This window comes from Mastigoproctus giganteus, chromosome 6, assembly GCF_048544385.1.
Source record: "Mastigoproctus giganteus isolate SK-2022 chromosome 6, ASM4854438v1, whole genome shotgun sequence".
Taxonomy (NCBI): Eukaryota; Metazoa; Arthropoda; class Arachnida; order Uropygi; family Thelyphonidae; genus Mastigoproctus; species Mastigoproctus giganteus.
Window position 1 is genome coordinate 27,338,705 of NC_143580.1, and position 14,660 is coordinate 27,353,364.

At 36.1% G+C, this 14,660-nt stretch overlaps 1 protein-coding gene across 1 annotated transcript in view; it reads left to right on the forward strand.

Moving 5' to 3' along the window:
* Positions 1-630: 630 nt before the first annotated feature.
* Positions 631-14,660, forward strand: part of LOC150084108 (uncharacterized) — a 46,167-nt gene continuing 32,137 nt past the window's right edge. The window contains exons 1-3 of the mRNA XM_090375039.1: positions 631-963; positions 2,942-3,053; positions 6,006-6,256. Of these exons, the coding sequence (XP_090231165.1) occupies positions 3,037-3,053; positions 6,006-6,256 (268 nt within the window). The 5' untranslated portion in view covers positions 631-963; positions 2,942-3,036. The remainder of the gene's footprint in view (positions 964-2,941; positions 3,054-6,005; positions 6,257-14,660) is intronic.

The following is a 14,660-nucleotide window of genomic DNA, read 5'->3' on the forward strand; positions in this document are numbered from 1 at the left end:
AGTTCTGGTTCATAATACAGTTCATTTTCTACTAAATCTTGCGACTGATTTTCAAAAGCGTGTGATGTTTGTCAGCCCAATGTTGACAGAATTATTAAGATTCACAACTATTTTCAGCTTCAGATGTTGAAGAGTTGCATTTTTTTCGCTATCTATTTATTGTGATCAATGGATGATTTCATGGCTGGTAGTACAAGTAGAATATACTAGGGCTGAAAGGATATGTTCCAAGTGTAGATCGAAAACCTCCAAAAGATTTCTTGATATTAGTTGAAACTTACCATGATAGGTTTCAAAATTCACGAAAGAGAAACTTATTTTTCAGAAGCTGCCCGAGTCTAACCTTGAGCAAGTAATTTCGATCTTACAATGTCCAGTCACCTGCAACGATTACCACTACATGGTGGAGCAGAACAAACACAGTTCATCTGAAAAACCCAGAACTTTATGGTTTTACACTTTTATTATCCCGCAGCGATTCGCTCGTACGGAACGGACGTAGAGACGTCATTCCGGGATGACGCCAGAGGGTTTACTGACGCACAGTAACTTTCTGTAGAGAGGCTCAAGGCCAATCACCAGGCTTCACTCTCCTGTAGTACAACGCCACCTAGATAACATGTCATCTAGATGTCGCAGCCTAGTAGCGGTGGCGTATGTACAGATTTTTTAAAACCAGGAGCGTTGAGTCGAAATACTAACTTTCGCTCATTGCACACAAATACCATACGACTTTTCTAATTGCAGGATAATAAAATTCTTACTGTGGTGTTTCTGAATTCTTCCAGAGGAGCTATATTTGTCTGTAACAACCATAGCTGACTCTTGTTTTAAGTCACTGGAGAATGGAAAGACGTGTAGATCAAATTGGCGACGCTAGGTCATTCTCTAGACGTCCCCGCTGGGCAATCACACTACCAACATCGAGTAATTAAAGCCGCCAACCCTCTGCTTCGAAGGGAGGTAAGTTACAGTTTTTCTCTGCATGGTAAGTTACAGTTTTTGTATTAAATCCCCATTAATTGCATGTTACTTCTAACATTTATGCGACATTTTTAACCCGATTTTTAGGGACGATGCGACTGAAATCAAAGCATTGCACAGACATAATCAACTGATTTATAAGTTTCTAACTACTAATCATTCAAATGATATAATTCGATCAGCAGCATTTTAACCACAGATCCAGAAAGTGGAACATCTAAAACTGGGTTCTTGAAAAAGACATTGAGATTGTATCCATTTTTCTTTAGATATCCACTTTCTTCAGATTCTATATATATATTTTTATACATTTTTATGTTGTTTTATTTCATGTGGCATTCTCGTTCCATCTCCTCTTTTGTCTTCTTGCTATTTCTCTTTATCTTCCTTCCATTTTCTTACTCCCTCTTGATATCTACTCTTCACTAATCTACATCCGTTTCCCTTTACCCTTCTCTTTTTCTTACTAATCTCTTTCTATTCTCACTCCCTCTTTTCCACATTTTTACTGTTTCTCTATCTAAGTTCTTAACTAATCTTTCTCCTTTCATCATTGTTCTTCTTATTCCCTTTTTCATTGCTTCACTTTCACTCCCTTCTCACCTCCATTTTTCAATCAATCTTCTCTTTCGCTCTTGTTTTTCATTTATGTAGATCTTTCTCTACGATCTTTCTCTTTCACTTTTTTTGTCTACTAATCTCTTTCTATCCTTACTCACTCCTTATTATCCATTTCCCTCCTCTATTCCATCTATCTTCATTCCTCTGCCCTTAAAACTATTTAGCATCATGCTCGTTGAGTTGGTCTGTCTGTCAGTTTCCTTTTCTTTCCTTTCCTTTTCTCTTTCTTAATTTCTTAATCTTCTAATATAAAGTTTACATTATATATCAGGTGCCTATTTACAGCGTCTGGAGACTAAGCACCTGCCAGGTGATCTGATTGAGGCGTATAAGGCCTTGAATGGTTTGAGCAAGCTCAGTGCTAATGGGATTCTTCCTCTTGCTCAGATTACTTACCTGAGGCAACATAAATTTAAATTGAGGAAAGACAATTGTAGAATAGACGTGCGGAAATTTGCGTTTAGCCAGCGGGTGGTTAGAACAAACTTCCACCTGTCATAGTGGAGATCGACAACTTAAATAAGTACAAGGCAGAACTAGACAAGCATTCTGATGGAGTGAATGGATGGATGAAATAGAAAGGTTTTTTGTTTTTTTTGGCTGATATATATATATATATATATATATATTTTTTTTTTTTTTTAGGATATAGAGTATTTGAAATATGCCACAAAAAAATGTTGTTTGTAAACAAACCCATCTTGTAGAGATATCAGAGATAATCGCTTTCATAACACCCAGTGGATGGATTTTTTGAAATTTAATATTTAGTTCTTTTAGAAGGATTTGTCCAGCCATCGTAGATTTCATCAAAAGTAGATAATCCAACAATTATTAACTTAATATTTCTTTTTTTTCCATACAGTTTGTATATTAAAAAAGAAATATATAAAATGTAGTTTTAATGCAGTATTCTTAACTTCAGACAGTCAGTCCTTCGCGTGTATGGCAGAAAAGTAATAAATATTATATAGCTGTAATTAAACCGAGTGGTTAGAGAACCCAAAGCTGTATATTTTTACTTTTTTTTTTTTTTTTTTATCAACGCAACTCCTTTTCAAAGACCATCATAAAAGGTTAATTTTTCAAAGACCAAATTTTGTCGTTTTTTTTTCAGTTGGCAGAAGGGATCTCAAGAGGTTGTAAAACATTACACAATGCCTCAGTTGTTTCTCTCACTACATCGCAAACACTTCGAAACTGATATATTGCAATGACAAAACCAGGATTTCAGTAATCAAATAACTTAGATTTGAAAAAAGTAATTTAAAAAAAAACTTCTTTATACAAATTTGATATGCAGAAATTCAGCTTTTTTGTTGTTTTTTTTTTACAGCCCATGAATTGCAAAAGTGGAGATACGTCAAAAAAAAGTTATAAAAGAAAGCAGCATCATTCTAAAAACAAGAAGTACATTTATCTTTATGTAAAATGATAGAACGACAAAGGTAAGGTCCATTGACTATTGTTTCTAATAAGTGTATATATGTACACCAGAGGTTTTCAAACTTTTATACCTTGTACCCTATTTTCTAATTTAAGGGGCAGCATGCAATCCTTAAAATATTTCATAAATTTCATGCGTCCCCATCTTTCAGAACTAGTGCAAATAAATATATTTGAAACAGCTTTTAGATCTGATTATACATACTTTTATGGAGTTTGCACGTCAGCAGTCTCAGAAATAAAGAAAGATAGCTAAAGCATTATAAAAGCTCTCTAATCATCTGATGAACGAGGATGGCAATTTAGCACTTAAAGTTATGAGAAAAACTCGAAATGAAGTTGAAGAGGTTGTCTACATGTGGATTTTTTTAATAGAGATCTTCTGGACACCGATATCTGGTCCTTTATGTGAAACTGCGATATTTTTTAATACAGAATTATGGAGACCCAAACTTCAAAGCAAGTTCCGGTTGTCACGGAAAGTTTAAGGCGCGATATGATATTAGAGATCTTGAAATTCATGGAGAAAAGCTTTCTGCCGACATATCTTCAGAAAACGTTTTTATAGAAATTTTGAATTTGTTTGTAGAAGAAATGCTGATGAGACTGGTTTAAACTGGAAAGCACTCCACAGCAGCCTCACGCAGTGACACTACTGCTCCGGGTACAAAACAAGCAAAGAACGTGCAATCATAATAATTTGGCTCAATTTAACTGGCAGACACCAACTGCCTTTGTTTCTTATCTGGAAGTCGAAAATTCCTAGATACTTCAAAAATGCAAGACGTCTTATGGTTACGCATGATCATCAGAAAAAAGCATGGATGAGTCAACTTAGACTTTTGGTTCAAGTTAGCGGAAGGCTGGATTCTATAGCTGTGTCAATATTCAAAAATCACGGAACAAAATCTTCAAAAGGCCATTGGAAAGTTCTGATGACAATAACACAAATGAAAACATCATAAAAGAAGTCACGGAAACATTAAAACAAATTTCAATATGCAGAGAACGCAATGAAAAAGATGTCAGTGCGTGGTTAAATCGTGAAATAATTGAGTCCTTGTTGAACGTGGAATTAGAGGAACAGGACCAAGAAGATGATGAAGAGGAACGTATTGGTTCTTCACATTGTGAAGCGTGAAACATTGAAATGTTTAGAGGTTGCTATGAAGTGGTTTGAGAGACAGGAAGAACGTGACACAAGGCAACTTTTATGTATAAAAAAGTGTACATGATTGGTAGCTACCAAAAGGAGAGCAACTTTTAAACAATAAATTTTTAGTAATTAGTTAGTAAAAAGTTTGAACAATAAACTTTTAGTCAATAAATTTCTTTTTTCAATAAACAAAATTTTTCTTTATGTACATAATCATTTATTTATTTTATTGTGTAATTTTAATATTTTTAATAAAACATTATATGTATTAAAATTACATGTAAAACGATTTTTTCTTTGTTCGATTATACGGATTTTTCGTTACCCAGACATCTTACACCCCGTTTAATCCGGATAATCGAGTTTCTATTTATAATAAGATCAAGTCTTTGCAGAGTAGCAACTCCATTGAAAAGATCAATCTGAAATGTAATCATCAATGCCTGAATTCAACAAAAATATCCATCTCGGCAATGCTTGAGAAAACAGGAGTCAATTTTGGCAGGGCTCTGGAATGAGGACAAGGAGTTATCTGCTTCACGAACTCCCAGTATTGAAAGAAATCAAGATAATCGGTAAAATGGCGAGAAAAGCATAATAATACCCACATGCTTCACTGCAATCTCAACGACAACGACTTCTAACAGCCGAGTGGTCAGACAATGTGGTGCAGAAGCCCACACAAGCTTTGAGTGGGCCTCGGTTAATCCTGAGTGACTACTACACAGTAAATGATGATATTCATTGTCAACGTGATTAATGTCTACACCAGAAAGCTGGATCGGTCATATACATAGTATTAAGGCACTTTATCATAACTGTGCTATCGGAAATGGGAAATAGATCAACTTTCAATTATCCAAATGAATCCCAATAAAGTATGCCTAACTTGCAATGTTGTCGAAAGATTAACTTAAAATTAAAACTAAGTGGATGAAATTTTACGTACTCGAAAGGAAATAATTAAGTTAATCTAATAGGCTCTTTCCATTAGACTAAGAAATAGCTTATCAGATTGTTTCCTTTAGTCTATTAGAACTTCTAATAATGATTAATCTAAACTAATCATATTATTAGAATTAATCCAACAGGCTGCAGTTAATTTAAATCTAACTTTATTTTAATCTGATACACATTGTCTGATTGTCTGCAATCATAGGCAGGGACGTTCCTAGGATATATGGCGCCCAGATGCCAATTGAAATTTGGCGCCCCCTTTAAAATTTTCTTCATATGTGTATGTAAGTTTCAGGTTTTTACGCGCCCCTTGAACTTTGGCACCTGGGTGCAATGCACCCCTTCAACCTCGGGACGGCCTGCCCTGACCATTGGAGAAATACTTCAAGTTGTTTTGAACTCTTCGCAGCATGTGATGGATTTGTAGAATTCTTCAATCCGTTGGTCGAAATGATCTGTATAAGAACATTCAACTTGCGACTTCAGATAACCCCTAAACACCGACTCTGATGCAGGAATCGCGATTCATACAAATGATGCCGTGCATCATTGTATGAATCTCATGTATTATAAATTATAATGGCTCTTTATAAAAATATTACAGTAATAGATTATGATGGGGCCGTTTATAATTTTGTCTTTTAAGTGATTTGTTACTTTAAAGTTAATTGTGTAGCCACGCCACGATGCCTTTTCACACAAAATCTAAGGGGGGAAAAAATTTTAACCAATTTCCTGTAGTTCCAGATTGCAGATTAAATCATATACAGCATATCAAATAATAAACTGGCTTTCTTTAAAATTTTACGATTGTTACTTTTTTTACCCCCTCTCTCAACAGCCCTGCAAAAAACTTCAATGAAGTAAGTATGGAGGAAGATGGTACTCAACTCAGTGATGTTTCTCAAACTTTTAATAAGAAGATAGACATTGAAGGTTTGATTCTAATGGTCGAAACTCGCCCGTGTTTATGGGATCCGACAGATGAAAAATACCTCGATAAGAATGCTACAAATAAATCATGGGAAGAAGTGGCTTTAGCGTTATGGCCTGATTGGGAACAAAAAGAAACGACCGAAAAGAAACTTGCAAGTAAGCAAAATATATTTTTAAATACTTTTGAAATCAAATACATGCAATTTTTTGCATGTATTTGGCAGTAAAATATGACAATACTTACATCTATTACATACAAGACAGGAGAAAGAGGATGCCATTCAGAATTCGTGAAGGGCGCGCCTAGGATTTTAACCTTGGGGCTAAAAAGTGTTCCAGGGAATCATTATACTTTAATCATAATATAGCAGATTATGAGGATTAACCCTTTTATCCCCTATCTAAGACTGCGACTGCTCTTGATGCCAAACCAGCATCTCTTCGGTGACAGTATTTTTAGTGGGCAGTGTTGAATCCAGGGGAATAACCGGGGGAAATTCCCCCCCAGTGAAAAATAGTAATTTTTATTTTATAAGACAATTCTATGAATTTATGTCAAATAAACATAACACGAAAAATCGCATCAACTAATGTGGTACTTGTTAGGTGGTAAACGGCGAAAATAAATCACAAAAATTCAAAAGTAACTAAAAGCCACTATTTCAAGTGTCCGCATTTTCATTTTATGGTTTTCAGGTTCCCTTTATTTTCACACGAACCATGCAAAGAAAAAAACAAAAAAGAATAAGATTATTACAATTACCCCAGGGGCTCACATCTGATGAGTATGGGCTTGGCAAACCCTGAGCTGGATATCATTATTCTTCTTTCTTGGTGATTCCTCTCTCTCTCTCTCTCTCTCTCAGGGTAACTCGTGAATTTTTTTTTTTGGCTGGTGCAGCATAAGCCTCAGACTTCCTTGCATCATATGGCTAATAATAATAATAATATAGTACTTGCACGTTTGATTATAATTTTAAATACAAATGGACCTGTTGTATTGGATTCCATTGTGTAAGGAGATTAATGATACTGTATAAAAAAAATTATTTATTACTGGATATTACAGTATCATTAATCTCCGTGTATAATTTTTTTTTTTTATTTTAATCGGTGATTTTCATATTATTAAACTGTGATCATTATCAGTAATGTGGTTTTTGTGAACTGACTATTAGTATCTAGATGTTAAATAGTAGTAGTAGTGGCATGTGATGCAAGAAAGCAAGTGTATGAGCTTATGCAGCATCAGCCAAAAAAAAAAAAAAAAAAAAAAAATCACACCATTCCCTCCAAATGCCTGTCCAGTTCCTCCTTAAATTTATTCAACCTATCAACTTCCACAACGACAGATGGAAGTTTGTTCCAGCAATTAACCACCCGCTGGCTAAAGGCAAATTTCCGCACATCTATTCTACATCTGTCCTTTCTTAATTTGAATTTATGCCCCCTTAGGTTCGTAATCTGAACAAGTGGAAGGATCCCATCAGAATTCAGCGTGCTGAACCCATTCAAGGCCATCCAAAAGGAAATAATAAATATTTCCTTTTGTTTCCTATTTTGTTTTCTCATATTCTCTTATTATAACATTTATAAATATGCATAATCTGTATATTTATATTTATGCATATATATATATATATATATATGTATATGCATATTATGCATAAATATAAATATACAGATTTGTTTGTAACATATAGTTGTAATATATGTTGCAAATATTAAATAATAAAAAATATATACAGTACTACATGAACCCTCCGAAGTTTACATTCTCCCCCCCCAGTGCATGTACCTGGAAGCTTATATTCTTTTCCCCCGGTGCATGTACCCCAAAGTTTACATCCCCCCCCCCCGGTGCAAACGCAATTTTCTTCGCGGTCAGTAATAGGTAATATGCACAGGCAGATTTAACGGCGGGCGCACCGGGCGCGCGCCCTGGGCCCCGACTTCTGAAGGGCCCACGCAAAACCCCAACAAATTAGTTGAACATATTAGTTCAACTAATAGTTGAACTAATATGTTCAACTATTAGTTCAAAACTTTGTGATTATTATTAATTATATTGCACATATATTATTTTCAAATTTTATTGGAAATAAAACATTAATAGTACATAATATTTTTTATTTATTTAAAAAAATGGTTAACATGTATTTTTATTTTCCCTGTCTCTCTGTTTTTTTAAGGGGCCCAATATTTTCTTCGGCGCCCGGGTCCTCAACCGACCTTAATCCGCTCCTGGTAATATGTAACTCATTGCGCCCTACATTAGTAAAATGTTATCTCATTCGGATCCCCTTTTTGGTATAAAATGAATAAAATGTCAAGTAAATATTATAATAACATTTTTGTTTCTTTTCATTTTTAAAATGTTACGTGATTCTGGTGAATGTTTCACAGCAAAATTTTTACTCATTAAGTGCTGCTCGTAATGAGTTCTTCGTTTTTTTTATAATATATATAAGTAGTGTAGTAATATTTTAGATTTATTTTACTAAAAATCGACTGAAATAAATGTTGTGACCAAATACGTAGACCACAAATTTTAGAAGAGTGGCTAGAACTGACGCTATGACGTTGCCCGTGCTGCTCACCCTTTTATTACATACAGGAAAGAGGACGCCATGAAGAATTTTGTAGCACTGTAAGGTCTTTAGTTTTATTAGTTTATAGTAGCAATAAATGCGTCCGCTTTTCTAACAGAACAAAGCCATTGCTCTGTTGCTATGATGGAAAGAGGAGCGGAAGTAGGTAGTAAGGGCAGAGATTATTATTATTAGCCATATGGTGCAAGGAAGCCTGAAGATTATGCTGCACCAGCCAAAAATAAAAAAAAAAAAAATCCCACGTTACACTGAGAGAGAGAGTAAGAAATGGAAGGGAATCGGCAAGGAAGAGAAGAATGGTGATATCCAGCTCAGGACACTGAGTTTGCCAAGCCCATACTCACCAGATGTGAACCCCTGAGATAAGTTTATATGAGTCAGAGGCGTAGAGATGGGGGTGCAGATGGGAGCATTTTCCCCGGGCGCCGAGCTTTAGGGGCGAAACTGAAAGAATTATCTATTGGATTCACATTACATTATCACATTCAGGGGTGCCAGGGAGGCATGCTTCCCCCCCTTCCAGCGTCGACGACCCTAGCTACGCTACTGATGATTTATATATACAGGTAACCCTTGTATAACACGGTTATAACACAGTTCCTGTAAAATGTCGTGTTGTGCGGAACAGTGTTTATACGGGACTAAGACAAAGTACAAAGGGGGGGGTACATTCCAAAAGCTAACAAAAATACACCATTCTAGATTTTGTGTATCTTCTGCTCTCTTTAAAAAATCAGTAATCTGGGTTTGTTTGCTTTTGCTTGATCTTTGTGAATTTCATCGTATGGAACTCCCTTTGAGCTCCTTTCATTCGAGAATCTGCATTCAAAAAATGAGATTATAATTGCTCGGCTAACTTTATGCCTTCCCTATGCTTTTTAGTGTAAAATTTGGAAGTTTAGAATTTTCATCTGCGATATCATCATCTGAATTGATTTGATTTTACTTCCAATGCCATTTGCACAAAATCCACTATGCCAGCTTCTTTTTCTACCAGTAATTCTTGAACATCTTCAGTAATCATATCTTTTTTTATTTTTTTAGGAGCATCGGCAACTAAGGCCATGTTACTCTGTGTATATTGTCTATAAATTGCGTGTGTATTGAGGTCAATTTTCTGTTTTACTGGATGAAAATCCAGAGTTTCCGGGAGAAAAAACCATGCAACCCTAGCCCAACTAACTCAGCCATGTTGTGAAAAAGACCCATTAAAATCCCTCCCTTCATCGACGGGATTCAAACTCCAGTCTTTTCCAGCCAGTGTGAGGAGCAGGGCGATTCTATGAACTGTGCTACCAGTGAGGGCTTCAGCAGTCATATCATCAAAACCTTCCCCTCCTACCAATGTAGTAAGTTCTACTATCGTACCCATTCCATTTTCTACCTGTTCAATCATATTTCCTGAATGAATTGACTCTGGCCATACATTTTTCCACACACATTTAACATTGACTATTTACTTCTTTCAGCAATAAAGCTATGATTCTGATACAGTCCACACAATTGAGAAATGTTTCCTGCCTCCATTACTTCAATAGATTCGGAATCAATTATTTCCAAAATCCATTGTAACGGTTTTCTGATGGAATGAGTTTTAAAGGTGGATATATAATGCCTTGATCTAACAACTAAATGAAAGAAGTTGTATTAACCCAGTACAACTGGGGCGGTAGGCACATAACTTCAATGTTTCAATGACTTAAATCTTTTGGATGGCCTGGTGTGCTATCCAATAGTAATAAAACTTTGAAATCTAGATTTTTCCAGAAGTTCAACAAGTACAAGTTCAATAGCAGAGAACGTAACACTGGAATTTCCCAAGAAAATAAAATATACGGATTTCTCAATATTTTTTTTTTTTTTTTTTTTGACTAGCGAGTCAACAGCACGGATTCAAAAAAAGAGTGGAAACATTTAAAAATTACATCCAACATAACAGCAGGGTTTCCCTGCTGTTATGTTGGATGTAATTTTACAAAAGCTCAAAAATACCCTGTTATGCGAGGCTTACCGAAATTCTCTAACTGTGTTAGAGCGAAACCATGTTATATAAGTACCGTGTTGCACGAGGATTGGCGCAATTTATCAATCGTGTTAGAGCAAAACCGTGTTGTAGAAGTACCGTGTTATACGGGGATTGCCTGTATATCTAGTTTATTTGTGGAACAAGGATAGTTGCAGGATAGATGTGCAGAAGTTTGGCTTCAGCCAGCAGGTAGTTGATTGTTGGAACAGGCTTCCATCTGCTGTTGCGGAAGTGGATGGGTTGAATAAATTCAAGGGAGAACTAGACAAATTCTTGGAAGGCACATGCAAAAAAGATGTAGGAAAGTGATAGTAGGAGAGGTAGAGGAAGGAAATGCTGTAGAAGGAAGAAAGGGACAGTTACTCCTTCAACTCACACTACTCAAAAGGGTGAAGTGTTTTTTTTTTTTTTTTGGCTGATGCTATATAAGCTTGCTTTCTTGAATCGTTTGCCAATACTACTACCGCTACCACTACTACATTATTCTGACAAGTAATGTGCATTGTGGCAGTAAAATAAATTGATGCTTCGACAGGAATGAGGGAAAAAAGCCACATTTTACAATTCTACAAAAGGGGATGACATGATAGGATGAGTTTTATGCTGTGCATGATATCAACCAGAGTACTATACACTGATCCATGGTGATTTTTATTTTCATAACAAATTTAGAAGGCATCAATTTGCAAGTGATATGCAGGTAGTAATACATTACAAAACATTAATTTTCCAAATACATTACCACCACACCCTTCTGGCATCTCTCATAATGTGGATATAACTTTGCAACTGAGATGGCTTGTTGTATTACCTACCCGCCCACTGATGACGAAGCCAAAAAGCTTCGAAACGATCGTCTGGGTGGTGTTATGCTGAAAATAAATAACAGTAGTCTTCTCTACTAGAGAAGCGTTATTTATTTTAAGTAATTCAGTAGTAGCTATCTTGTTGTGAAGACAACCACATTATGAGATACAATTAAAACGATGCCTTCTACGCTACAATCGTAGCTCAAATCTATGGGTTAACTATGGTGTATTTACACCGATATTATATAGTTAAATAACAAATTTAGAAGGCATCAATTTGCAAGTGATATGCAGGTAGTAATACATTACAAAGGCTGTTCATAAGAAAAGTAAAAATGGGCACATGAAGTGATGTGAAGCCCATACTCACCAGATGTGAGCCCAGGGGCTCACATCTGGTGAGTATGGGCTTGGCACACCCAGGGTCCTGAGCTGGATGATATCATTCTTCTCTTTCTTGGTGATTCCCTTCTACTTATCTCTCTCTCTCTCTCTCTCTCTCTCTCTCTCTCTCTCCCCCCCCAGAGTAATCCAGAAATTTTTTTTTCAGCTGGTGCAGCATAAGCCTCAGGCTTCCTTGCACCATATGGCTAATAATAATAATTGCAATTGTTTTTGTATTTCAGCCCTTCAGAGTTTTTAGGTAGTGAATGTCATGAGAACCTTGGAAAATTGAATGGATATAAATAATTTCATGTTTAAAATATTCATTGTATACACATGGAAAATTAAGAGAAAATTTTTTCATTGAAATACATTAATTTCTTTTTTCTTTTTTTTGTAAATTGTAAATTATAGTCCCTGAGGCTGTCACAAACATTCGCTCAGGTATGCAAAGCTGGGCTTGCTACCTGGGAGTCGAAAATACTGATAAAACTGATATTTGGGTAACCCTCAAGTCAAGAGGGCCTAATTTCAGCAAAGTCCGGTCAATCTGTGGCAGCCAAATCCTCTGTTTGCACCTTCACGATGGTGGGACTGTTAGTAATCCTGGGTATAACCCAGTGGTGGGAATCAAAAATTTTAAAAACTGGTTCTCTATCACCTTATTCCCCTTTTCAAGTTAAAAAAGAAAAACCAAACATAGAGCAAAATTAGTGTAGCTCGCATGCCGTTCAGTGTGAAACGGCCTTTAGGGACCGGTTCAGCGAACTTGGGAAATTCTAGGAGCAGGTTCGTGCGAACTGGCTGAATCCCACCACTGGTATAACCCCATGTGTAAGTTCTGAAATACAGCACCTAGCATACTTGAGATGACCACCCAAGTGCAAAACAACGCAAGTAGGGGTCGAAGTGTAGTGCCCACACCACACGGAGGTATGCTACCACTCTGCCTGGTAACACAGAGCAGTGGCATTCCACCACACAAAGGAATGCTATTGCTCTGTATTACCAGGCAATACTAGGTGGTAGATGACTCTAATCAACCAGTGCAATACTACCACTTTGCTTATTGGAGGCTTGAAGTGGTGGTACCCACATTTAGTCTGCAGAGCAAAGCTCCAGCAACCCCCCCAATCACTTCCATAATGCAGTATGATTGATATCTTTTGAGGTTATGATGGACATCATGGCTAGATCCAATCTTCCTTACATTTCAAAGGTACAGCTCTAAAATGGTGTTCACAGGCCAGCTGCTAGATAGTCCACCAGATATCTAGCAGCTTTTCTTCTTTCTCATTTATTCATTCAACTTTAATTTTCTGGAACAACCTTTCTCATACACATTTCCTGAAAATTACAATCTGCAGAAGTTCAAGTCTAATGTCAACAAGTATCTTCTTTCATCTTCTCAACTTTCAGCCCATGCATGGTGCTAAGTATTATAGGTTCTAATACCTCTCTTGTTTGGGGTTTTCATTAAAAAAAAAATTGTGTTTTTTGCTAGATAGAGCTGACTCAGCAGCACAGCAGGATATTGGCCTTTCTGGAATGTTTCAGACAGAGTCTAAAGTAATGGAAAAATCTATTAACCACCAACTCTTAAACTATGAATACATGTGAGGTGCACCCTACAGCACAACACTTACTGTTGCTAATAAAATCTATTGTGTCAGTGGAATCAGCATTAGAGGAACACCTGGTTCTGTTTCATTCTGGTTTATTTTCATCATATAAGCTGGATCTTCATACACTTCCAAGAGGCTCTTAAAGCTGCCACACTAGAATGGTGACACATGAATATAACTGCTGTTCAGTGAAGACTCTTTTTGTGGGCTTATTTTTTTTAAATGATGCTTTCAACCAAATATGATATTTTTTTTTTCCCTCCCAGAGACTCAGGTTCATCCATAAGGCAGCAAAATTGACCAAAGAATATATGCAAATACAGACATAATACATACAGACTAATACAGACAATTGGAAAACATGTACAGTTACAGTTACAATATACTGATGTATAATGATGCTTAACACACACCTAACTGAACACCCATGCAGCTTGCTTCCTAGGGGCAGTGTGTCCCATTACACTATACAGTAATCATATTCTCCTATCTGTGAATGGAAAATGGAACAATATCCTCAAAACAGATTTAGTGCCCTGTAACGTCAGTGAAGACAATGATTTTAATTGGCAAAAGTGAACCTAATATTCTGAGCTGCCAAGTGATGGAAATTCCAATCTCCTAAGAAAGCAGATGGTGAGAATATGTTTTAAAGAATTGGTGAATTAAACAGAAGTTTACTCACAGATTCTTACTGTTAATAGTCATTCACTTTCTTCATGAAAATTGTAGGAGCAGATGCTTTGATGTTTAAGTGTGTTAATAAAGTTGCCAGTTTTGTTGTGGTCCTTTAACTCTAATAGTTACTGTAGTGTAAACAAAATATCTATAGGAAATTCATTTTTCTTTACACATGATTCTATACCCAAGAAGCAGCAAAAAGTAACAGGGCAGAATATTGAGAATATTGAATCATGAGCAGAATATTGGTATACTTGATTTTACCAAAGACTGTGCTGGCAAATCTGAATGAATAAAAGTGAATAGTTCACCTACAATAAGTTTATAAGGTTGTAAAAAGTGAATGAATGTTTTGTCCCCCCTCCCATTTTTCCTGAAAGTTGCAATCATATTCTGAAAAAAATCAACTTTTAGAAGCCATGC